The sequence below is a fragment of the Electrophorus electricus genome, chromosome 22, assembly GCF_013358815.1.
Source record: "Electrophorus electricus isolate fEleEle1 chromosome 22, fEleEle1.pri, whole genome shotgun sequence".
Classification (NCBI taxonomy): domain Eukaryota; kingdom Metazoa; phylum Chordata; class Actinopteri; order Gymnotiformes; family Gymnotidae; genus Electrophorus; species Electrophorus electricus.
The window spans coordinates 9220122-9244385 of record NC_049556.1 but is presented as its reverse complement, the minus strand read 5'-3'; the positions used below and the strand labels follow the sequence as shown (position 1 = coordinate 9244385).

At 45.0% G+C, this 24264-nt stretch overlaps 5 protein-coding genes across 6 annotated transcripts; 4 read left to right on the top strand and 1 right to left on the bottom strand.

Annotated features, from left to right (window-relative positions):
* Window positions 1–803: 803 nt before the first annotated feature.
* On the top strand, window positions 804–4200 carry LOC113570338 (trypsin I-P1). Its single transcript, XM_026998687.2, has 6 exons — window positions 804–997; window positions 1330–1400; window positions 1782–1932; window positions 2376–2517; window positions 2981–3238; window positions 3624–4200. Exons 2-6 carry the CDS (start codon window positions 1349–1351, stop codon window positions 3777–3779), a joined length of 759 nt encoding a protein of 252 aa, XP_026854488.2. The 5' UTR covers window positions 804–997; window positions 1330–1348; the 3' UTR covers window positions 3780–4200.
* A 190-nt stretch (window positions 4201–4390) lies between these two features.
* On the top strand, window positions 4391–6862 carry cdaa (cytidine deaminase a). The gene is made up of 4 exons (XM_026998689.2): window positions 4391–4583; window positions 5382–5493; window positions 5582–5639; window positions 6344–6862. The coding sequence occupies exons 1-4, from the start codon at window positions 4451–4453 to the stop codon at window positions 6479–6481; spliced, it is 441 nt and encodes a 146-aa protein (XP_026854490.1). The 5' UTR covers window positions 4391–4450; the 3' UTR covers window positions 6482–6862.
* A 39-nt stretch (window positions 6863–6901) lies between these two features.
* Window positions 6902–11337, top strand: pink1 (PTEN induced kinase 1). Its single transcript, XM_026998688.2, has 8 exons — window positions 6902–7348; window positions 7630–7902; window positions 8087–8190; window positions 8292–8474; window positions 8597–8760; window positions 9030–9157; window positions 10166–10396; window positions 10744–11337. The coding sequence occupies exons 1-8, from the start codon at window positions 6992–6994 to the stop codon at window positions 11017–11019; spliced, it is 1716 nt and encodes a 571-aa protein (XP_026854489.2). The 5' UTR covers window positions 6902–6991; the 3' UTR covers window positions 11020–11337.
* A 553-nt stretch (window positions 11338–11890) lies between these two features.
* On the top strand, window positions 11891–14820 carry agmat (agmatine ureohydrolase (agmatinase)). The gene is made up of 7 exons (XM_026998608.2): window positions 11891–12304; window positions 12537–12739; window positions 13072–13120; window positions 13458–13653; window positions 13855–14034; window positions 14270–14354; window positions 14646–14820. The coding sequence occupies exons 1-7, from the start codon at window positions 12138–12140 to the stop codon at window positions 14720–14722; spliced, it is 957 nt and encodes a 318-aa protein (XP_026854409.2). The 5' UTR covers window positions 11891–12137; the 3' UTR covers window positions 14723–14820.
* Window positions 14821–16184: 1364 nt separating this feature from the next.
* On the bottom strand, window positions 16185–23994 carry dnajc16 (DnaJ (Hsp40) homolog, subfamily C, member 16). Of its 2 annotated transcripts, none has more exons than XM_026998609.2 (15): window positions 23586–23994; window positions 23141–23313; window positions 22962–23028; window positions 22509–22839; window positions 22012–22196; window positions 21652–21756; window positions 21409–21567; window positions 21187–21317; window positions 20658–20835; window positions 19982–20164; window positions 19576–19652; window positions 19406–19486; window positions 19222–19311; window positions 18971–19141; window positions 16185–18583 (listed from the first exon to the last, which is right to left on the bottom strand). In XM_026998609.2, exons 2-15 carry the CDS (start codon window positions 23302–23304, stop codon window positions 18133–18135), a joined length of 2373 nt encoding a protein of 790 aa, XP_026854410.2. In that variant the 5' UTR covers window positions 23305–23313; window positions 23586–23994; the 3' UTR covers window positions 16185–18132. The 2 variants fall into 2 exon arrangements, with proteins under 2 accessions (XP_026854410.2, XP_026854411.2); XM_026998610.2 differs by having other exon boundaries at window positions 23855–23994.
* Between the last annotated feature and the right edge of the window lie 270 nt (window positions 23995–24264).

Here is a 24264-nt window from a genome sequence, read left to right as displayed (position 1 = left end):
ACAGAGATACCATTCAGTCTATGGTAATGATTATCATCAATCACTGCTAAACTAAACTGCTGTTAGTCTGTTAGAAGATATTATTTTTAATGAGACATAACCTCTAATCTTGTGAGAAATACAATTGAATCCATGTAAATAAGTACATATCTATAAGAAAGCATGCACTATATCATGTAACACCAAAATGCAATGAGTTATTGGTCTTATTGTAATAGTATTCCACTTTGTTGTAGACGATGTAACGCTTTATGTGGTCATTTTACTGTGTAGTTTTCAGAAGCCATCGAAAATCCTGGCTAATGATAAAATGCAGATTAGCCCTGAGAAGGATGTCTGTCAGCTCCAGGGATGCCGCATATCTGTATTGTTAATAAGGCTTAATATTAAGCCCTGGATCACCACACATAGGCCCTGGTCTGGATCCACAAGGCAAGAGCTGAGCTTTAGCTATAAAAAAAAAAGGCCTCTGTACACTATTTAAATGTGTTTACAACAGATCTGACTGAGATAATGCACAGGTTAACTGAAGAATTGAGTTGGTATATTAGACAAAGAATATTAAGCTGTGGAAGGTTACCCAGAAGATACAAACAGGCAAAAAAACTACATTCTAAAACAGACTCTTGAATCTAAAAAAAGAAGATTGGATTCAAAAAGTAAATACAGGGCGCAAAGGACATACTGCTTTTTTGCAATATCTTAACAACTTTACTTCCTGCCCCTGAGACCGATTGTTTTAATGCCGTAACTCAACACCTGCAGATCCTCAGCCCACAGGTAGCAGTGTGGGAGAGCCCAAAGCTCAGAGGGACCGCTTGGCTTTGTCTCATACTGGGTCAGTCTACGTGCTGGGACCCTGCTCCAGTCCCAGACGAACCGACATGGCAACAAAGGTATTTCATAACTGGGTGCGGCCGCGTTATAAAAGCCCTCAGAGAGACACCCTTATTCTGAACCGCGCTCATCTCAACACCTCGATACGTGCCCATCTATGGTGAGTCATTGTGCACAAGTTAAATCTTTCAAAGTGTTTTGCGACTTCCGAGTTTCATAGATCGCGTTGCTCGAGCCAGAAAAAGACATTAGGTTTGGACATGAGGGGACACATGGTAGATTTGAGATTTTATATCCTACGTCACTCGCAGTAATTGGGCTGTACTGGGCACGACGGAACCTTTCAGATAAACGGCACACACGATAAATCGTTAAGTGTCGCTGGAACATGCGAGATGCAGATGGACCATTATGTGACTGCCTTGGTAAATCTTGTGGAGACGGTCTCCCTTGTCTTATGAGTTTTGGCTTTTATTGCGCTCATGTCTCCAGTGGTAGGTGCTGAGACGGTATGGCTCAGGTCTGGGGCTCAGTGCTTCTCCTCCTTATGGTCATGCTTCCAGGTATGTGATTCGCATGAAGCCAAACAGTCCAGCCACACACACCCAGCCTCTCTGCTTTTTTTTTTTTTTCCAGTGTAAACTCCATCTGGGACCAAGGTGGCAGGAATCCTTTTATCAGAATAATATATGCTTCTAAAGCATCGCAATGTATACTTCTAAAGCCTTTCAGATGAAGCATGCCTACCAAATGTGTCACACACTGCAACTGGCACACCTTTGCTGGGTACTAAAGTGCAAAATAAGTGCTTCTATTTACATTATGGCATGCGGTTAAGATTTTCAGCTTTGTGAACATAGCTTTTGTTGTGAGTGCTTCGTAGTAAAGAATATTATATGAATTATATCACACTCTGTATCGTCAAGTCTCTATATGATGCTTAGATACAGTGCCAGAAAGGATCATTGGAGGCCAGGAGGTCATGCCTCACTCCATCAAGTATCAGGCCTCCCTACAGTATGACAGAATGCATTATTGTGGAGGCACACTCATTCACCAGCAATGGGTGATGTCTGCTGCCCACTGCTGGAGACCGTAAGTACAGCACCAATGGAGCAATACACACTTAATTGACAAGGCAATATATACTTGATATGAAATTTGCGAGATACCAAAACATATGTTTCTATACATTCCACAGGTAATGTTTACTGCTTGTCTGTTAATTTATTGAGATTTTAGGGCAACAAAGTGGTCATCAAAACACTGAGTTTTCTGAAAGAAGGTGTCATGTTACCCTCCTGAAAGTTGTACACAGAGATCACATGCAAGAGGTCAACAGTTACACTGGGAACTGCACATAAGTGCAAAAAGGAATCAAAACCAGTGGAAATTTACTTGATAATAAGTCAAATTTATTTTAATTCCTTGATAATCAGTGAGAAAACGTTGAATAAAACAATGTTTTTTAAAAAGAAAAGAAAGATGTTGTTTTTTTTCATTGACCATTGCAACTTGATACACTCTCCGCTGTACAGGAGCAGTGTCATTCAGGTGGTTTTGAGCGCACATAACTTGGTCTCTTCGGACGGCTCTGAGCAAGTGTTCAACGTTTCAAAAATTATATACTACCCAACCTACAACCCCAAAACATACAACAATGACATCATGCTCCTCAAGGTAAGGCACCAAAAGAGCAAATTCACTCATAATCATAATAGTTTCTCACAGGGGTTCTTCCAAATCCCCAATTTTCAAAAGTACAGAACTGGGCCGGAGGTAGAATAGCGGCTGGGACGTTGTGCTATCCATCACAAGGTTGTGGTCTGGAATCACGGCTCTGCCATGCAGCCTCTTTTGTGACCTTTATCACAAAAGGGACGCCGTACAATGGCTGCCCCTGTACTCTGACCCCAGCTCACAAACCTGGGGCCTATGCAAAGGGAAACTTTTCGTTGTTCCGTACACGGATACATGTAGAAACGACCATTAAAGGCATTCCATCTGGCCTAGAACTTCTTCCTGTTTAAAAAAAACTAACAAGCGTATTCTTTTGGAGTCCTACTCTCCTCCTGCACCCCTGCCTGTGCTGATGTTTCCTCATGTCCGTAGACTTTATGTGGCCTGTGGTTGTGTCTCACAGCTCAGCCGGATGGCCGTGCTGAACGCATATGTCCAGCCTGCTCCTCTCCAAGACGTGGACGTGCCCCCGCTGAGCGGTAGCGCCGTCTGCACCGTGAGCGGCTGGGGCGTCACCACCATCTACACCTTCTACCTGTCGCCTGTGCTGCGTGCCGTAGACGTGGACTACATCGCCAACTGCTGGCAATACTACGGCTCCAGGGTCAACGACAACATGATGTGTGCCGGCTCACGCTACGGTGGCAAAGACTCCTGCCAGGTGATGGCCGCCACAGTCCAGATTCCAGCCTCCTTCATTTCAGCAAAGACATAAAGACATATATGCCTGTAATATGCAATATGCACAACAGGGGCAGAGCTACAACCTTCTGGTTCTTCCAAATAGCAGGGTGTACGGCACAGTATTTGAAACATAGCAAGTCTGTACTTGAAATGATCAGCACGCTAGCTTTGGAAGAGCAGCACTATTACAAACTGGGTCAAACAACACTTGAGGACAGTGCAGATTTTCTAAAGGCAATATGCAAAACTTCGAGGCACATTTCCTAATCTGCATTGGATGTGTGGTCCATTGTCATAATTTGCATCTAGAAAAACATTTTTTAATTGCCTCAATCTGTCCTTCGTGCCGCTTGTTATTGCAGGGTGACTCAGGCGGACCGCTCGTGTGCAACAGCACGGTGGAGGGCATCGTGTCCTGGGGAATAGGCTGTGCCAACCCCTACTACCCTGGTGTCTACACCAAAGTGAGGAACTACGTGAGGTGGATCAACAGTATTATTAGCGCCAACGACCCCTAATCCTCAGAAAGCCCCCCGGGTGAAGGTAGGGAGCATCGGTTCTGCAGAGAAGCAGGGTGGAACCGACACAAACGATAAACCCACACTTCGTTTGACTCTTGGTCACTGCAGTGGGTCCCAACAACATTTTAGAAGACGCTTAGAATGATCTCAGTGCAACAAATATACTTAGTGAGTCCAAACGTCTGGTGTGTGTTTGTATGATTAGCTTGTTACAGCTGCTGTCACAGTACTTCCTAATACTTCCAATCTGTTTTTGCTCCATTCTTCTCCGCTGTATGCAATCCGTTTTGGTTTTCGAGAAGATGCTTGCAACGGTGAAAAGGACCTATTTCCACTTTCACTACTTTTACCACTTTTGAGTGTAAAATTGTTTTTAGTTTGTATGGTGTAATTTCTCATTAAAAAAAAATAAACAAATAATTTCTGTGCGGTATGCTGAAGTTGTTTTTTTTTTAAAGCAATGTTTTTAACCTAATCCCAATGTATAATGGTACACAAGCCATGTTGAAATATATTCTAAGAAATTCCTGTAATCATTACGTTAGTCAGGCAGCCACACCCCTCACACTCTTGCTTACAGACACACACACACTCAGACACACATCACAGACACTTGCGACTTTAGACCGTGCCTGGAGTGTGTGGGACGTTTTCTGGACATCATTGTAATGGCTGAACCCAGCTTCAATGTAGAAGATCTAATTTCAAGAGCTATGGAAGCTAAAACATTTGCCTACAGTCCATACAGCAATTTCAGAGTAGGAGCAGCTCTACTTACAAGTGATGGAACTGTCTTTACTGGTAAGGAGACTTTCAGCTCGGGAGACTCATTCACCGTGGATGATCTCCACGAATACAGGCTCAGGCAGCCATGATGAAAACTCTACAGTGTGGGGCAAATTTAACACAACAAAGTTTCGGTTCTGAAGCAATACCTCCACGAAGATTTAACATTTTCAGAAGAACTTGTTAATTGGTAACATTTTGTGTTTTTTGAAGGGAATATTTGAACATTCAGTTCCGGTTTATATGATTTGTTGTTAATATCTAACAGCACTTTCTTAATTAATTCTCTGAAATGCTTTTTCAAGTGAGTAGGACATACACTGGGTGTGGGAGTACAGCTGAGAAAACACAACCAGGCACAGTCAAAAGGGTCGAATAAAACAAATGTTGCTGGCTATTAGTGAGATTCTGTGGCAATTCGGATACAGGCACATATAAGAATGTCTCACTGGATAACATTTTTAAACTCAGATATTTTATTGTACTTCAGTTTTGAAGAACACCTTTTAAGGGATGAACTGCCAAGCCAAACAGACAAAAACTTACAAGACAATACACTGCTAGTGATATGGGTTACAAAGTGCTCTTAAATTCACCCTTAAAAATTCTGCAATCAAATATGTTATGCAATAGACAGGGTACCGGTGGTATTTTTAAACTCCTGTGTTACATGTTAACATACCAAAGATCACAACTTTAAAATACGATGTTCTCATATCTCTGAAGAAAAACAAAAGATAAAATACAATAGAACAATACAGTTTGTGTAACTGTGGTTTTCTTTGTGATTGTTTAAGCTTGTGTTTTATACAGGATGTAATGTGGATAATGCCTGCTATAATCTTGGCATCTGTGCTGAAAGGAATGCTATCTCCAAAGCTGTGTCAGAGGGCCACAGAAAATTCAAGGCCATTGCTATAGCCAGGTTTTAACTCATTCAATTTATCAATAAATAAGTGATTGGTAATCACTAGTAATACCCTGTATTCATGTGTAGACCTCTTTTCTTATAGTGACATGGAGTATCAATATATCTCACCATGTGGAGGCTGCAGACAATTCATGAGAGAGGTTAGTTCATTTTATTTTAATAAACGTGTGTGCGTGTGTGTGTGTGTGTGTGCGCGCGCGCGTCTGTGTGACTGTGTGTGCGACAACATGTAAGAACATGTATGTGCAAGATGCTGCTTGCGTGTCGAAATGTTGCACCATGTGGAAATGACTAAATGTGCAATTGCTTCAAACTTGACAGCTGCACAGGTGAATAATCCCTTCCACTCTATGCTAAACATGCTCACTCGGGTTGAGCTCAGTGGACTGTGAAGACTACTGACTCTGAGTGTGAATGCACTGTAGCCATGAACCTGATGACCTTGAACTGGACACCAAAGATGTTCAGATAAACTGTGCCCTTCAGACTTTTTTTCAATGGATATCAGGGTCCATACTGTCCTCAAGAACAGCATGCACATCGCCATTAATTAAATGTACTGTTGACACCATCTCTGCCACCGCTGGCATGTATTAATACCAAACAGAAATGCTCCTCTAGCTTACCTGGTAGCACATGTAATGCAGTAATGCTAATAATGCAGTCATGGATTCAGTGCCCAAGGAGGATATTGTCATGCTGACTGATATGCAAATTGTATAAGGCACATGCCAAACACTAAAATTATAAATGGGCCAAGAGGTTTTGCTCAGCTGAACAGTAACAGTTAGAAAGTTGGAAACACTGATCACTTTGTGACTCTTACGGGGTCTTTCTGTTGCAGTTTGGCTTGGACTGGGAAGTTTATATGACGAAGCTGGAAGGGTCATTCGTGAAGAGGATGGTGGAGGATCTGCTTCCAGAGTCCTTTGGTCCTCAGAACCTGAAAGAAGGAGTGATTCCTGTTAAGAATAGAAATTAAAGTCCGGTAAACACAGATATGAAGAAAGGAAAAACAATGGTTTATTGTTTTGTACAAATGCGGTGAGAATTAAAAATGACTTTCATATTCTGTCATGCATTACGAGGAATAGTTGGACATAACATAGTCATATAACATATATCACATAGTTATAGTTCTATATGTTGGCTGGGATGTTTTGATGTGCTCAGGTAAAAACTGTAAAACTAAGTGTTGGACCTACTAGCAAATGAAGAAACTATTATTATAGAACGAGTCTTTGTTTATTGACATTAACTTTTATTTTTTTTAATATTTGCTCTGCCTCCTGCTTTATTGTTTAATCCGGTGTTGTGGCACTTTTAATATGAAATGTATAAAAACAAAGCACATCGTAAGCACGGGTGTCACGTGATGTGTCCTGCGGCAGCCAATCGGAGTTACATAAACATTGTCCTTGGGTTGCGGCTGTCTGGGTTTAGTGCGAGTGAGCGTCGTTTTATAACAGGACATTTTACAGCTCGGTAAACAATGTCAGTTAAGCATGCTCTCAGCCGGGGTCTGGAGTTGGGTAGGTCTCTTTTTAAGCTGGGTGTCCTAAAACCGGCCAGCCGAGTAGCAGCGAAGTTCCGAGGCGAGCGACTATGGGTCGGCCAACCGAGCCGCGGCGTTTGGCCTCAGACCTTCCTGCCTGCTCGGTACCGATATTATCGGACGTCTGTCCGCGATCTCGCTGCCCAGCTTCAGTCAGGTAGTTTCAGGAGAATTCTCGGAGGTGCTTCGCCGAGAAACAGGGCCTTTTTTTTGGCCTTCGGTGTTGGTTTAGGTTTGATCGAACAACAGCTAGACGACGATCGAAGGAATGCAGCAACGTGCCAGGAAATTCAGGTAAAGTTAGGTTAGTTCACTAACTTAGTGGAGTATTTGCAAAGCATTTCTCCTTTGCACAAATTATTTGTAACTGTTAACAGTAAGCCTAGTTAATTGTTTTTATCGCTACTACATTCTATAACGCTATATATGTTATATGAAGAAATATCTAAGTTAAAGGAAAATGGCTGACACTGGTAGTGATAATTTTACACCTATAACTTCTTTGATTTGTGTAGTTCGTTAAATTCATTATTTCATTTGCTCATTACTGTTTCCTCGGACATCTGTCCATGAAGGCGCTGTTCAGGAAGAAGACGTTTCAGAGCCCTTTAAAACAATTCGCCTCAGGTTATAAACTGGAGGACTATGTGATTGGGGCCATGCTGGGAAAAGGCTGCAATGCTGCGGTGTATGAGGCTGCAGTCCGTTTCACACCTCTCAGGGAGAGCAGCCGATGTTCGCTGGTGGATCTGAAACAAAACGGAGAAGAGAAGAATGTCTCAGCACTGCGAAGCCTCTCCAGCACAGCTTGCTACCCGCTGGCGTTGAAAATGATGTGGAATATCGGGGTGGGTTGCAAAGGCTCTATGAATATTGGTAACTCTAATGCAAGAGAGAATTGTGTTGTCTTTTGGGTCAAGGTTTTGTCACGTGTGACTGAGAAATCAGGATTATCTGCAGCCGGTGTGGTGCTATTGGGTCTCAGAATAACACCAGTCTGTTGCTCAACCCTTTACTGCATCTGCATTTCAGGCAGGTTCGTCTAGTGAGGCCATCCTTAAAGCCATGTGCCATGAGCTGGTGCCTGCAGACCCTCGGGCCTTGCAGAAGGAAAAGGGAGAGGTTGTCCTGAGCGGGTGAGTCCATTTAAGCCTTCCGTCCCAGCTCGCTGGTCTCGTTATGGACCGGTCGAAGGCCGTGCTCTTGAAGGGCTTAGCAATCTGTGCTCTCTTTGCAGTTGTTTTGGGCGCGTGACCAAGCGAGTGACGGCTCACCCCAACGTGATCCGAGTATACCGGGCTTTTACGGCCAACGTGCCTCTGCTCCCCGGCGCCGAGGAGGACTACCCGGCTGTCCTGCCGCCTAGGCACAGCCCCGCCGGCATGGGCAACAACCGCACCCTCTTCCTGGTTATGAAGAAGTAAGGAACTGACGTGGCAGTTCTCCACACACAAGGCCGACATGGCCGCGAAAAGTGTTGGAGGTGGTAGACGCCCAGGGCTTCTATGTTCTTGTGGCTGAGGCGTGTGTGTTGTGCTGCAGATACCCATGCACCCTACGCCAGTACCTGGGAATGTGTGCTCCGGACCACAGGCAGGCTTCCATGATGCTCCTACAGCTGCTGGAGGCTGTGGACCACCTGTGCAGACAGGGCGTCGCACACAGAGACCTCAAATCAGACAACGTCCTCCTGGAGTTCGAATCAGGTTGAGCGCAACAGGACTCGCACGCACACTTCGTCTCATGTGGACATGCGATGTGTTTAACACTGGTGAACCTTGCTTGTGTTTCTGCAGTAGAAATTTTACATCGACCTGCATCTCAGAATTGTTGACGTATGAAACGGTTTTCTTTGTGGCCATAAGCGACACACACTTGGGAGGAATCTTGTCCTAGATTAGCACCATCGCTCAGAAGTGCTTTATGAACACAGCACATCCTAATCATTTCTGGGTCTGTCGTTCTTGGTCTTAAGCCGGGTGCCCCAGGCTTGTCCTCACAGACTTTGGCTGCTGCCTGGCTGAGGAGAACTTAGGCCTGACACTGCCCTTCACCAACGAATATGTGAACAAGGGGGGAAACACCTGCCTTATGGCACCAGAGGTAACGCACCCCGTTCCGCTTTTAAAGCCACATACCTCAGCGGTTTTCTACAGATATTTAGTCTACTCCTAGACTATTGAGACTACTGAGTATTTAATCATTGTTAGTGACATGTTTGTGAAACACCAGGTTTATTCTGTGTCCCAAAATCCAGCCTTATAAACAATCTTTTATTACAGATTTTAAAAGTTTTTCTCATGGTGGACGCAATTTGATTTTTAAAAAAAACATTTAAAATGGCCACGTTTTTTACCATCTAATTTAAATCGTGGATGTAACAGTGATCCAAGAGAAGTAATGCAAGTTTCAAGTTTCAAGTTTGGTTTATTTGTCACATACATAGTCATACACAGTATAACTGCAATATGCAATAATATGCAAAAATATATATATATATATTCTATGTATGTACAAAATATATTAACAATGCATGTACAATATATGTATATTATGATTATATACGCAATGTACAATGTATATGGTTGTGTATATATGTACAGAATGTACAGATCCATTTTGTAGAATAACATAACATATTTACAGTTGTGTTACAAGGTAATTGAATATATATATATATATATATATATATATATATATATATATATATATATATATATATATATATATATATATACACACACACACACACACAGTTATACAGTTATACAGTTATACAGTTATGTTACATGGTGGTGGTGGTGGCCTGTGGGAAGAAGCTCCTCTTCAGTCTCTCTGTCTTGGTCTTCAGGGAGCGAAAGCGCCTCCCTGACCTCAACAGAGAGAAGAGTCTATTGTTGGGATGGGTGGGGTCCTTCACAATGCTTTCCTTAGATGGAATTTAGCTATAAGGGCATTGCTTTCAGCTTGTGCTTTAGATCATCATCGCATTTGTGATCTGTATCTGACATTTTGTTACAGTATCATCATCTTGTGCATGTTTCATAATATTTGTCTAGTACATGGGCTGTCGAGTAACCTACACACTATAGCAAATGGAAATGTATGCAGGTAGCCACAGCCACGTCGGGCCCCGGTGTGGAGATTGACTACAGCAGGGCCGACGCGTGGGCCGTTGGGGCTGTGGCCTACGAGATCTTCGGCCAGACCAACCCCTTCTATGGCCCTGCCAGGCTGGAGAGCTGTAGCTACCAGGAGTGGCAGCTCCCCAGGCTTCCTGCCAGCATCCCCGACCACACACGGCTCGTGGTGAGGCTGCTCCTACGCAGGAACCCCGAGAAGGTACGCACGCTTCCTCATTACGGTCCTTATGCCTCCTTTGTTGTGGTACGCACACCCGACATCCTGTAGTACATTTTGGGCAAGTGCATCACTCCCCTGGTAGAGCATGTTGTTAATAACACCAAGGTTGTGGCTTCGGTTCCCATGGAGCATGCATGCTGATTAAAATGTATATGCCTTCCCAGTTGAGAAGTTACTCTGCATAAGAGACTGTGCCAAATACTGGGAACATGGTGTACAGGACCTGGTGTTTACTCGCTTGCCTTCTTTAATTCAGCGATTCTTTAATTAAGTCTTTTAACTAAGTCTTTAATTCAGCGATTCTTCTCCGCTCTGGTTCCCTGTAGAGGCCCAGTGCCCGTGTGACTGCCAACATCCTGCATCTCGGCTTGTGGGGTGGAAAGGCCCTGGCTGACCTCGACCCCTTCAACACGGGCAGGATGGCTGACTGGCTGCTGTGCCAGTCTGCCGTGGCGTTGCTGAAGGGCTGTGGGCCCACAGGCAGCTTCATGGAGGCTGAACTCCAGAGAGGGTTCCTCGCCAACCTGGACCTGGAGGAGCTCCGTGTGGCTGTGAACTACCTAATATATGGGCGAGAGCTATTGCAGAGCACTATTGTGTAAGAGCGCACTTTCCTGTGAGAATCCTCAGGCTGTTTTATCTGTTCTTCATACCTACAAGAGATATATTTTTTAGAAATAAGATATAAGTAGTATAGAAACTAGTTTTTCTAGCATGCACTGCAGAAGCAGTAGAGCTGGTGTTTGTTTTTCTTGACTGTATTGAAGTAAAAGCACTTTATCCTTTTTCCCTTCTCCTCTTTAAAATAAAGCTGTATCTAATTAATTGTAAAGATACACCTAAATATATACTAACAGTGTTAAAACTGTGTTCTTGCTCTTTATATGGTGTAGGCAATAAATGCTTCCCTTTTGAAGTTGCAGTGTTGTCTGGCTGTTTTATCTGGACCTGATTTATCTGGACAGAGATCAATGGAGGCTTATTTGTCTGCGATGTAATATACACTGTGGATAGTGTAATATAGTGTCCTCAAGTGTCATGCTTATCAATATATTTATAATCAAAATCAGCTGTGTATATAATGGCTGACCGTTGACAATCACCACTGGTATTTATGCTTGCGTAAGTGTTGAACAAACCTCACCATTCAAACTTCAGGTATAGTTTAAAGTTCCTCATTAGCCTTTAATCTAGAAGTCTTGCTAACTGTATTATTTTACACTACCAGGATTAGCCCCAATGAAGATTACTTTGAAAATAGCCAAGCTCGATAATTACATAGAATACTAATGCGCGGCGAATGTTATTTCACATATAGGCAAGGTATGACGGTAGACGTCACCTGAGAGGGGGCGAATCATGGCCTCGGGACAGCGATTGGACAAGGGGCGGGGCGTGGTAGGGGGCGTGTCATGGCAGGGGCGGACCATGCTAGGGGGCATGTCACGCCAAAGTCTGCAGGCCGAGGCGTGACCAACTTCTCTTGCTGAGCAGCTGCTGAAGTCAAGTAGTTCAAGTAAATCAGCTTGGGAGGGTGGGGGGAAATATTTCGCAAGACTGGACGGGTTATTAAGGGCTGCGAAACGTTCCGCAGCACAGCAAGGCGTGATTGCGAGTTTTCAGGGGATTTCGTCATTTGACTTAGTGTGCGTGACGATTCGCGTTGCAGATACGGATAGAAAATCGAAATAATTAGCTGGAAATAATTAGCTGGAAAAAAATGTCCGGGAAAAGTTATAACGTACCGCCAAGTGCGGAGTTTGTCGCACGAGTGTCTGGAATCGCGACCATGGCCAAGCTTCCTTTTCAAGAAACAGCCGAGGGTCTGGATGCCGCGTTTATTGGAGTTCCTATTGACACGGGCACTTCTAATCGTCCTGGGGCAAGGTTTGCAAATGCATGCCACATTCACTTAGCCAACATGGATGAGTCTGCACAAAGTTCAATAATAAGCAAATCTGTCATGCAACACACGTATGCATCTTGAAATAAATTACTTGGAATATTTCAACGTATTCATTGATTGCGATGGAATCGTTAAATAGTGATATACTGCTTAACTTCAAAAAAAAAAAAAATGTTCGTGAAACTACGGTAATAATTCAACCTCGGGTGCCAGATTTGGTCCTCGGCAGATCCGGGCCGAATCGGCTATGCTGAGACCCTACAACGGCGGTACCAGAGCAGCCCCCTACGAGTCCCTCATGGTTGCCGACATCGGTGATGTCAACGTTAATTTGTACGACCTCAAAGACACTTGCAAAAGGATCCGGGAGGCATACCGCAAAATCCTGAAAACTGGCTGTATACCTCTAACGATGGGTGAGTCAAACGAACTTGAGCAGATAAGCAGAATAAGATCCAATATTCTTTCACACATCACATACTGTAAAACATTTGTTCTATTTAAAACTCTAATAAAGCTGCCTCAAGGGTTATTGACCTTGTGAGCCTAGAAGACATACAGGCATCCAAACTTTCTGCAGAGAATTTACATACTAAACAAATCACAGCCATGTCAGTCAAAGTCTGACTGAACTTACATGGCCCTTACACGTGTTCTCTTGCAATGAATAACTACAATAAATGATTGCCTTTGAAATGACTATATGGTTTACTGGACTTTGTCTGAAAAACACCTTTGCCATTGATAGGGGGTGATCACACAATTGCATACCCAATTCTACAGGCAGTCGCAGAAAGGTAAGGACTCCAGCCACAAGGACTCTCCTCCATGCTCAGTAAAAAATGTAGCATGCATATGAAACAACATGCTTATGAATATGCAGTGTTTTTTTCTGTTTTTGTTTTATGCATATCAGCTGCCATGTGAGGAAATAGAATGTAAATGATTTTTTTTTTCATTAGGTTTTTCAAAACATTAAAACATTAAAGAGGACAGAGCCTTAATTAATAGCTTAATTAAAAGACGTTTTGTAATTCAATAAGCTTTCTTATCCTGCCTCTTAGTATCAGAATCAGAGTGAAAATTAGACTACGCTTTCTCGAGGTGTTAAAAAACGTGCATGATCCGCCGCAGACACGGTCCCGTGGGTCTGGTCCACGTGGACGCCCATTCGGACACGGGCGATGTGATCTTGGGGGAGAAGATCGGCCATGGGACGCCATTCCGTCGCTGTGTGGAGGAAGGCCTGCTCGACTGCAGCAGGGTGGTCCAGATCGGCCTACGAGGCAGCAGCTACTCTCCTGATGCCTACGCATGGAGCAGAGCTCAGGTCTCCCCTCTGAAACCGAAGTTTTTTGAGTAGCCAGGCCCCGAATTCATGTTCGGCGCTTCAGTGGACAGCGAAGCGCTTTAGTTTTGGCCCACTTGTAGGCAAGGATCAGGTGCATTTCACGTCCAATTTGAGGAGTTCATGTCTGGAAGGCGGCATGGTGTGGTATGAGCAGTGGTTGGCGTGGTGTGCTGCATGCAGGGCTTCCGTGTGGTGCAGGCGGACGAGTGTTGGCACAAGTCCCTGGTCCCCCTCATGGCTGAGGTGCGCGAACAGCTTGGCGCGGGACCCGTGTACCTCAGCTTCGACATAGATGCCCTGGATCCTGCGTTCGCCCCAGGGACGGGCACGCCCGAGATTGCGGGCCTCACAACCATTCAGGTGGGATCGCGCTTTATGACCGCTTTGACAGTTCTTGTGTTACTTGCCTACTTTACTACTCACCTAAGTAGTAAAACAATGCAAAGCACGTAATAAGTTCACTGAGGGTAGACAACGCTCTGCCACAAGGTTGATCATCAGTATAGGGAAGACTCTGCTTTTGCACACACAGACATAATGTTGCAGATATTAGATGTGGAAGTGCTTTATGGACGGTAGCTTAACCTTTGCGCAGGGCGTGGAGATCATCCGCGGTTGCAGAGGTCTAAATATCGTGGGCTGTGACCTGGTGGAAGTTTCCCCACCTTATGATGCTACGGGTAATTCAGATTTGATACAAACCCAAACATATGCTGACAAAAGTACCTTTTTTAAAAATCGGTGTTTTTTAGAAATGTAACAATTCAACCAAAAAGCAATTTTTCACATACAAATGGTAAGAAATGTGTAATTATGACACTTTCACGCTTGTAAGCCTCTTCTCAGAAATCAAAACTGACTTATAAATCATAGAAGAATTAAATCAAACACTAATTTCGCATATAAATGTACGCCAGAGCTTTTGTTTTGGATGACTTGTTACTTTATTGATCCTTTTTACTGTTTTTCAGGCAACACCGCTCTGCTTGCAGCAAATCTCCTATTTGAAATGCTGTGTGTCCTTCCGAAGATAAAATACTATAACTGAACTAATGTAAGATGTTTGTGTTAAGGATCAAACCTTGGTTTCATCTCTGATGTTATAGGAGAGTGAAATACAGCCACAAAACAAAAATGGAAGAAAAATCCAAGTGTTTGAGTGGTTTTTGCTTTTAAGAAATGAGGTGCTGTGAAAGTATACGTCAGAGCAATGTGAAACGGCCTCGAACATAGCTGCACACGCTCTGACCACCAGACCAAAGAGCCAGTTTCCTGGCACACTCCCAAGTGACGGTCTCTGTCACACTGTCCACGCAGACGTGTTAGGCATAGTCAAACTTTTGCGCTTTGTTGTTGATATTTTCGCATGCGTAGTAGAATCGTGGCTAAAAGTTTTGAGATTGACACAAATTTTGGTTTTCACACAGAAAAGGTTTATTGCTATTTTTGTCAGATGTTTATATGGTATAGTGAATTATAAGCATTTCATAATTTTTAAAAACATTTTATTGACAAATACATCCAGTTTAGGCAAAGACTTAATATTTACAGTTTTGACCCTTATTTTATAAGACATCTGCAATTCGCCTTGGCATGCTGGATAACAGTTTCTATTTTTGTTTGTCCACCCTCTTTTTGAGGATTGACCAGATTCTCAATAGGCTTGATATCTGGGGAGTTTCCTGGCCATAAACCCAAAATTTCAATGTTTTGTTCACCGAGCCAATTGGTTATGACTTTCGCCTTGTGTCACAGTGCTCTGTCATGCTGGAAAAAAACATTGTTCATCACCAAATTGCTCCTGGATCATTGGGAGAAGTTGCTCTTGGAGGATATGATACCATTGTTATTCATGGCAGTGTTCTTAGACAAAATTATGCTTAAACTGGATGTATTTGTCAATAAAAAGTAAAATAAAAAACCTTATAAAATGCTTCTAATTGTACATCACTATACCATATAAATATCTGACAAAGGATATAAAAACAGTAAACTTTGTAAAAACCAAAATTTGACAGTCACAAACCTTTTGGTCACAACTGTAGATGAAACAACTTTAAAATACCTTTTTGGGGTCTTACTTGAATCAAAGACTGCATATTCTGCATGCTGTTTTATTTAGATTTTAACATGGATTTCATCCATGTGTTTAAAAATATTACTTGGCTATCTCCATTCACGTAGATGGGAGACAGGTCTCGTACGATCGGAAATAACTGCCCCAGGAACAGGGCAAAGAGTACTCCCAAGTGGTAAGACTTGTTAGTAAGCCCTTTGGTAGTAGCTACATTGCTAAGAAAACATTTGTATAAATATTTTTGCTAATCTGTTGCGGGCGGATTTGACACCACATTGTCATCATGCCGTATGAGTTTAACACATATTCAGGGAGTCTTATTATGGGCACAAAGCTACTAATGAAAACCAACAAAAAATTTTGTTCTTCATGGGAAATTGCAATTTTCATAATAGTCATTTTTAATATGGAAGGAAAGACACTTTCAACAGTATCAAAGATATGGAAATAAACCATTTAATTATATTGTAATAGACATGTTTCAGTTCAGAAATTTGTCATTTATTGACAAAGTGCAATAAATAAAACTGGCCACATAATTATGATATAGTGTTAAATATATTAATATCAAGCAGACATATACATGGACCATACATATTTGTTAGGTTTTTTTCTAAACCTATGTTGCAATGTACAATGTTTAAGTGAAACGTTCTTTAAATACACGATAAATCACAACATAAATTGCTTTAATTACAATACAGCAGCACGGAAACCGTAGTTTATCATATTAATAACACATTAGTAATGTGTCACTGAACATCATGATAAAGATTCTGAACTTCTCTGCTGACATCTGGTAGCCTGTTTGGATCCGGCACTGGAAAAATGTATCCGTGGTGGAAGACTGACTGAACTTGAGCCATCTCATCCTATTAAGCAAAACCCTAAATGCATTCACTCGGAACAGTTACGTCTTCAAAACTGCGCTTAAACCGCCTGTCAAGTATTAAGTACGAGGCCCTTCACCTGATGTGTGGACCATGAAATAAAATAACCGATTCCTACTTGCACCCTAAAAAGAAAGTGGAAAAACCTGAAGGAGTTTGCAGCTGTTCACTTTTCAACTGCTATTCTGAAATCTGTTAAAAAAAAAAAATCAGCTTTTTCTGCCGACCGGGTTTATGGCTGTTGAATGGATGGAAATCTGAATATGACGAATGAGTAAAGGTACAGTGAGTAAAGGTAGACCAAGTGACGAGCCCTTTCTGCTGATATGCATTTTAGTGAGTTACATGAACGCAAAGGGGGAGCCAGAATCACTGGTCAGACATGGCAGGGTGATGCTATATTCAGTTCTGCTTTTAGTCTACATCTGTTTGATTCCAAGCTGAATTTTTTGACCCAATCAGATTTCGGCTCTGCTGGCCGCGAGTGGCAGCGACAGCTGGGATCGCGGTACTTTCAAAAAAAAAAAAAAAAAAAGTTGTTGAAATGTTACAAAACTTTTTTAGAAAGAGCAACAAAAGTGAAACTGTAAAAAAGGCGAAGCTGTATTATTGCACAGGCAAGACGACGCCTTGTGAATCCCAGGACAGAATGTGTACTGCAGACGTATTTAACATCAGTATAAATATTAAAAAATACTAAATGACATTTATGACCTTTAAGTGTACACCGTGGACGCAGTTCCTACTATGCTTAGTGTTTCGGGTTCATGCTACATTTTACACGTTCATTGTTTCAACAGCAAACTATGATTGTAGGGTGCGTGCAAGGGATCCCATTAAGCAGAGAGATGCGTTAGTCTGATTGAAGTGCTCACTTTCACCGCGGAGCCTAGCTGACACAAGCTGTTAAAGGTACACCAAGTAATATTGTCGCATTTAGCCGGTAAGTCGCCAATGACGGACTTTCCAGCTCATAACAACAATGGAATAAGTGCATTCTCCAGTGCCTTGGACAGCTACAGTAAAGAAATGCTTTTTCTTACCACAGTGAACCATTACTTCTAATAACCATACAACAATCCACACCAACAACTACTGTCTAATATTTATTTAACATAATATTTTGTCTATTAATGCCCCACTCTACTTAATGTACCTTTAAAAGATCTAGATTGGGAAAAGCAGGGACGTGCAGCACACAGTAGCTGGAGCACAGTATGCGTATGAAACTGCTGTTTCGCTTGGCTTGCTTACAGCATCGGCGCTGAACCAAGTACTCCGGACTCTCTGAGGTCGCCCCATTGGCCATCCGGCCACGCCACTCAAAAGTCTGGTGGCTGAAGCTAGCACATTGGGAGTGTCGAGGAAGTGTTGTCGCTGTAGGACCAAACGGTGTCCATCACGACGGCACGCTTCCTCCGCGACCCCCCCGACGCCACGTCCCCCCTCCGGCAGCAATGTCAGCGGTAGCGCGTTAGCATCTCGGCGTCCCTACTTGTTGACCGTGATCTTGTCCAGACCGGGCCAGGCCGGGACGTAGTAGCGGGGCAGGGTGCCCTCCATCAACCTCTCCATCCACAGGCCCAGCCGGTCCAGCTTGTGGTGCACCTGGAGGATGGTGGAGCGCGAGCGGGCCGCGACCCTCCTGTGCTGGTGCTCGTCTCTGGAGGCCGACCTGGGCCTTGTGGCGCCGGCGGCGTCCTCCTCCGGCTTGCCATCCGTGTCATCGCCCGTGTAGACGGGCTTGAAGAGGCACAGGTACTTCTTGTGGCCATTGAGCGCCAGCACATAGCCCGTGTAGTCCGCCTTGCGCCCGGCCCCGGCCCCGCCCTCCTCCTCCTCTGCGTCGATGCGCATGGCGTCCTGTGCGTGCTCCAGCAGCGCGGACATCCACTCGCCGTGCTTGGCCGCGTTCAGGAACGAAAAGTGCAGAGTCAGGCTCCTGGAGAGGGGACACAAAAGTGCCATGTCAGAACCAGGAAAAGCCGATTCATAGCAAAGGCAGGTGGCTGTGGATGAGACGCAGCCAGGGGGTGGGGGGTGGACTCTCACTCCCAATCATTTACCACAAAACCTGTGAAGGGCTGGAAAATGACCACTCTGAAATTCAACATTTTTGGGAAACTCAGGCCTGTGAGTCAGGTTTTTGTAAGTGTGTTCACAAGTTTGATATCACCAGAGTGAAAGCCCTAAGGTGACAAAAGTCTCCCTCGTGCTTCATTGAAGACGTTCATGACACTGCGTCGCACTGATGAGACACCAACACTCGCACTCCCTTGCTCTTTCACACACCCGTTGCGGACGTGCGGCAAACTCTAGGTAGACTGACCCGGTGAAGGAGTAGACCTCCTTGGCGAACTTGCTGAGCAGAACATTTTTGGTGGCGTCAGTAAGCACCAGCACCACGTTGATGTGGCCTGGCCTGAGCTTCACCAGGTTACTCGTGTAGGTGATGTCCGTCAGCTCCGTCACCTCCACAAAATTCTTCTTCGGCAGGCGGCTGCTCAGAAACAACACGGGTTATGGGGCTAGATGTCTCGAGACAGCTTACCGGGGAGCACCTGAGCATTTCGGTGCTACCTGGAGGTGCTGGGGGCGCCCGGGGCCCCGTTCTCCGCCTTTGACGGCTCTTTCGCCTTCGGCTTTGCTTGCTTCTCCTCTCCGGAGTCACTGAAACCAGACGGAAAACAGGCATGTTCTGGAAATGTCTGAGTGGCTGGCTCAAAGGTCAGATGGGGAGTTTAAAGTGGACAGAACGCTGCACCTGAAGGCCTGAATGACCACCGTGCCGAAGAGGATGAAGAGGGCGGAGAAAATCAGAGACAGGAGGGGCATCATTTCACGCCTGCAAACACGAACAGTCAACATCTCCATCAAGAACAAATCCGGCTTTCTTTCCTTAAGCAAACAGAAAACACACATTTGTTCACTTGCCAATTATTATGAAGAAGATCATCGACTATTTCGGACAGGTAGTCATACGCTGTATGAATCCATCTAATTAAAAACATCTAGAAAGACAAAAGGGCACATTTCGAGTTAAAGATTTAATACAAACCAACCATAATTTGCCTGTCATATATACAATCAACACAATTACATTAATCATGGTAGACTGTTTTCAGCAGAGCTGTTTCACTGATACTCTGCGTAATGGATGTCACAAAGAACGATAATCGCAACCCATTCCAGAGAAACCCTCTCATGGAAGCGCTGCTAATAGCACAGTTGTCCTGGGGGAATGTGAAATGGGCCAGGACTAATTTGCCATTTCAAGCAAGCTCGTTAGCGAGGGGTTCCTGCGGGGGGCAGAGAGTGGGGGCAGGCGGATGGGACTGACGGAGGCGAACTCGTTGTTGAGCTCCGGCAGCGTGGCGTCGTGCGTGAGGATGGACGGGTCCTTTTGCAGACGCTCCAGCTCCTCCAGCAGCCGGTGTTTGTCCTCCTCGCTGCCGTTCCAGCCGCCTGGCACGGGTTTGAATACCACCTTACCAGCCTCGCTGCGACGCTCCAGAATCACCACCTACCATACACACACGCATACACACACGCACACACACACGCACACGCACACACACACGCACACACACACGCACACACACACGCACACACACACGCACACGCACACGCACACGCACACGCACACGCACACGCACACGCACACACACACGCACACGCACACACACACGCACACACACACGCACACACACACGCACACACACACGCACACACACACGCACACACACACGCACACACACACGCACACACTGGGGTCTTAGCCTCTAACATTTGTAAAGCTGCTTTGTGACAACATCTGTTGCAAAAAGCACTATATAAAATAACTTTGAGTCATAGAAGCCCAAACATTAAATTCTTTTATATATGACTTAAATTCTAGTTTTTGTAAAGGTCATTTTCATTAAAAGCGTATTCTTTTCTCAGGACCATGTCTGTTCACAAAGGTAGACTACCCCGTTTTCCCTCCGATTTTCCTACTCGGGACGTGGTTGGTGTACCTGCGGCGGTGCACCGTCCCTGCCCACCAGCAGGGCGGCGCACAGGGGTGGCTGCTGCCTCTGATATACGTAGGTGAAGCGCACGACCTCTCTGGTGTTGCCGGCGGCTAGGGACAGGAAGGCTTCGTTTCCCGGGACAAAGGCGTCCTCTTCGCCCGTGATGAGAAGGACGCAGTATCTGTGAAGAAGACGCTTGCGCTGTAGGCCAGAGGACGACAAACCCACGCACATACGAACTCCTGAAGATATAACCGTCCTCCTTCTCAAGAGAATTTCCCTCAGAACACCCCAAGATTAAAAAGCCCCCTTAAATGAAGCTGAACAATACACAAACCCTTTTTTTTTGCCCAAGTTTGTTTTTCACTGCCTTAAGAGACATTCAGTCATTCACGGTCAGCACAGACCTCAAAGCTTATTTTGGTACTCAAAGAAATGTTACTGTATGTGTAGAAACGTGCACAGCGTCAGAGGCAGGAACCAACGCATGCAAGACACGTGGGAACTGACCACACGTCTCCAGGTGCCTTACTTTCTGCGTCGATGGAACTGTTTGACAGGACAGAGCTCGTCGAAGACCTTCTGATTCACCAGGCGAGGAGCGAGGAGGAACTTGTTGTTGGAGATGAACTCATCAATGATCTGCTTTTTCATCCCTTTAGACTGTTTGGGGAGACCAAAAAAAAAGTCCAACAAAGAGGAACGCGACGTTCCAAGGCACGTCTCCCTGTAGGCAGGGGCGCTGCGTGCCTACCTGTATGATGTCGGCCGGTTTGACCACGTCCTCTTTGAAGACGAGCATGGTCGGCGCATATGTGTTGATGTTGTACCGCCTGAGCAAGTCGGCGGTCTCGGAAAGGCCCTGGTCCACGTAGCCAAACTGTACATAGTCCTTATAGGCAAACGCCGTGAGCTACGGAGGAACAGCGCGGAGGTTCTTTTAGGCTTAGACTAGATATCACGCGAATGGAGTGTCAGCCGCGGAGGTCACGCGTACCTTGTAGAGGAGAGGGACCGCCGGCACTTGGTCGAACAGCAGGACGTGTGGCTTGTTGACCTGGTGCCAGCTGTTTAGGAAGTCGCGGTCGTTCCGGTCAGTGACCTGAGAAGGCAAACCAAACTCCTTAGTGCCCAGGTTGAAACACAGCTCGTAAACAAGATCAAACTCGTCACAGACTCACTGCAATTAAACATAATAATTTTATTAATGACTGCAGATGTTATATGTTAGGCAGACGCATAAGGTGGAACAAATCGTTTGACTATTTTTGATTATGACTATAGATGTATTCAGCAAAACAAACATCACAAGAAAATGGAGATACAGAGATCACCAGGGAAGCAGTCTTGCGGTCACCTTCTCAACCAGCCTCTGGGGGAGTAGGTCCTCCACAAACTGCACAAGGTGCTCCTTTGCCACAGCATAGTGGAAGAAAGTCACTTTCCCATTGACGACCCCCAGTATTGAGGGAGTGCGGTGTGCGCCAAGGTGATTGGCTAGGCGTCTCTCATAACTGACATCCACCACCCCAATTCCCACACCTACGCACGACAAGGACAAGGAGAAAGAATATCGGTGTGCAAATTGGACGGGGAGGTGTGTGGTTGAAAATCCCACGAAGTGGGAAGCTTTTAACGTTCCACATAACAGATAGTTAACACGTAACAGTAACGTTCCCAGTCATGGGTCTAGCGTGTACTTCTGCAAGGCAGGACCGGGGAGTGGGGGGGGGGGTCTCCATTACAGACTCGATCTGTCGAATGATCTGGACTACGGTGGTCACTGCCGATCAGCTGACCTTCCGCTTAACCCTGGTCTTTTACGTAACGCGACCCGACGCAGCTGACCCTCACCCAGTGGCTCCAGCTCCTGCACGGCCTCTCGCCACACGGGGTCGACGTGGACACAGCTGAAGCACCAGTCAGATGTGATCTTGATCAAGTAGGGCTTGCGGAAGCTGTCGGGTGTGATGTCGTTGACGTACTGGCTGAAGTGCAGCACGTGCCTGCCATCAGCAGCGTCGCGGGTGCCCTTGCCGCCAAAGGGGAAGCTGAAGAAGGACTCGTCGAAGTAGAAGCCGTCGTGGAAGCGGCGAAAGGCGTGCGGGCCACGGTCGTAAGGCTGCGCACTGTCCATCTGCCTGTAGCGGTCGTAGTTTGCCCTCTTCTCCTCGCTCGACAATATCTGTGCAAAGGGGCAGGATGGGTCAGCACTTCTTTGACTGCTCCGCCTCACACCGTGAGGGACCATGTGAGAGTTTGTGTGCAAGGAAGTGCACCCAAGGCAAGTACATTCGTTGGCATTACCTCATATGACTCGGTAATCCTGATAAACATGTCTTCTGCTTCGGGTTTCTTGTTTTTGTCTGGATGCCTGGTAGCAAGGACAGGGAACAGTGACTGAACGCAATCACAGACAGAGGAGTAATGGACACCCTTTTGTTGCTGAGAGAGAGAGAGAAAAAAAAAGCAAAAGGCTCTCTTACCATTCTTTGGCAAGACGTTTATATGCTTTTTTGATTTCAGCCTGATTTGCACTTCTAGTGATGCCAAGAATCGTATAGGGGTCAAATTCTGCAGTGCTGCTCAGCGCTCCAGCAAGAAGTACGCACAGGATCACCACAGAGTAAAGCACCGTCGTTTTAGCCATGACTCTTGGCTGGAAGAAGACAGAAGCTACCACAATTAGACGGAGCTGCATTATTCCGGATTAATAATAACAATAATGAAAAATTGAATTGTGTCATTTATGCACCACCACTAAAAATACAGATTAAATCACAGAACGTTTCCAAACATGAACAGCGACAAACGCGTGTCTGCAGTTAGGGAACACAGATCAGTGGGTTAGCCAGCCAAGTGGTTCCCTATGAAACGCCAGGTAATCTTAACTGGACAACAGCAGGAAGAATTTGTTGAATACCCACTCACGTTAGTCAATCTCACCGGAACAAAAACCGAACTTCCATCGTCCGAGTTTAATATGTGACCTTGTTTGTTAATTACATAAAAGACTATATCGCTTCCTAGGGTCAAGCAAACATCAGTGTGTGCAGCTCCTGGAACGATACGAGGCAGCTCGCTAGCTAGGTTAGCCAGCTAGCTAACGACTCAGCTATGACGGCTAGGTTAACTACTGCAGATTCACACCGTTATATCTACGACAGAGGCGCAAAGTAATCCACTCGTTTAAAACGCACCCGACAGTGGACAATTTTAAATCAACCGTCTGTTATAGCGACGCTGTCAAAGCCTTTCGCACTTGGTCACTGGTGTTATTCGCCGAGCCTGCTTGCGCGAGAGATGCGCGAGAGGTGCTCGAGACGCGTTCGCGTCTTCGCGCCGCCCTCCCCAGTGAGACGCCGTCGCGAGCGTCTGTGAGACAGCGACACAGCAAGATAGTGAGCGCATCGGGATTTCAAAATAAGAGCTTCGGCAGCCGTCGGTGGAAAAAGTTTATACGGTTGAAATGACGTATATTTTAAAAATGTAGCTCTACACTATCTTAGTTATAATAAAACTATTCGCCATAAGAGTGGTCATCCCTCTTCATATATATTTTATATATTTAGATATCAAGTGCAGTATCTGATCTTCAGCATTATTTCCC

Bases quoted from the DNA above. Each gene is read 5' to 3' on its own strand.
- LOC113570338 (XM_026998687.2), top strand. From the start codon at position 1,349: ATGGCTCAGGTCTGGGGCTCAGTGCTTCTCCTCCTTATGGTCATGCTT. The intron at 1,401-1,781 runs GTATGTGATTCG...TATGATGCTTAG, and splicing joins CCTTATGGTCATGCTTCCAG to ATACAGTGCCAGAAAGGATC. The intron at 3,239-3,623 runs GTGATGGCCGCC...TTGTTATTGCAG, and splicing joins GTGGCAAAGACTCCTGCCAG to GGTGACTCAGGCGGACCGCT.
- cdaa (XM_026998689.2), top strand. From the start codon at position 4,451: ATGGCTGAACCCAGCTTCAATGTAGAAGATCTAATTTCAAGAGCTATG. The intron at 4,584-5,381 runs GTAAGGAGACTT...TGTTTTATACAG, and splicing joins TGATGGAACTGTCTTTACTG to GATGTAATGTGGATAATGCC. The intron at 5,640-6,343 runs GTTAGTTCATTT...TTTCTGTTGCAG, and splicing joins GCAGACAATTCATGAGAGAG to TTTGGCTTGGACTGGGAAGT.
- pink1 (XM_026998688.2), top strand. From the start codon at position 6,992: ATGTCAGTTAAGCATGCTCTCAGCCGGGGTCTGGAGTTGGGTAGGTCT. The intron at 7,903-8,086 runs GTGGGTTGCAAA...TCTGCATTTCAG, and splicing joins AAATGATGTGGAATATCGGG to GCAGGTTCGTCTAGTGAGGC. The intron at 8,191-8,291 runs GTGAGTCCATTT...CTCTCTTTGCAG, and splicing joins GGAGAGGTTGTCCTGAGCGG to TTGTTTTGGGCGCGTGACCA.
- agmat (XM_026998608.2), top strand. From the start codon at position 12,138: ATGTCCGGGAAAAGTTATAACGTACCGCCAAGTGCGGAGTTTGTCGCA. The intron at 13,654-13,854 runs GTCTCCCCTCTG...TGCTGCATGCAG, and splicing joins ACGCATGGAGCAGAGCTCAG to GGCTTCCGTGTGGTGCAGGC. The intron at 14,035-14,269 runs GTGGGATCGCGC...ACCTTTGCGCAG, and splicing joins CGGGCCTCACAACCATTCAG to GGCGTGGAGATCATCCGCGG.
- dnajc16 (XM_026998609.2), bottom strand. From the start codon at position 23,304: ATGGCTAAAACGACGGTGCTTTACTCTGTGGTGATCCTGTGCGTACTT. The intron at 22,840-22,961 runs GTAATGCCAACG...CCCTTTGCACAG, and splicing joins GGATTACCGAGTCATATGAG to ATATTGTCGAGCGAGGAGAA. The intron at 19,487-19,575 runs GCAAGTGAACAA...TCGTGTTTGCAG, and splicing joins GATCTTCTTCATAATAATTG to GCGTGAAATGATGCCCCTCC.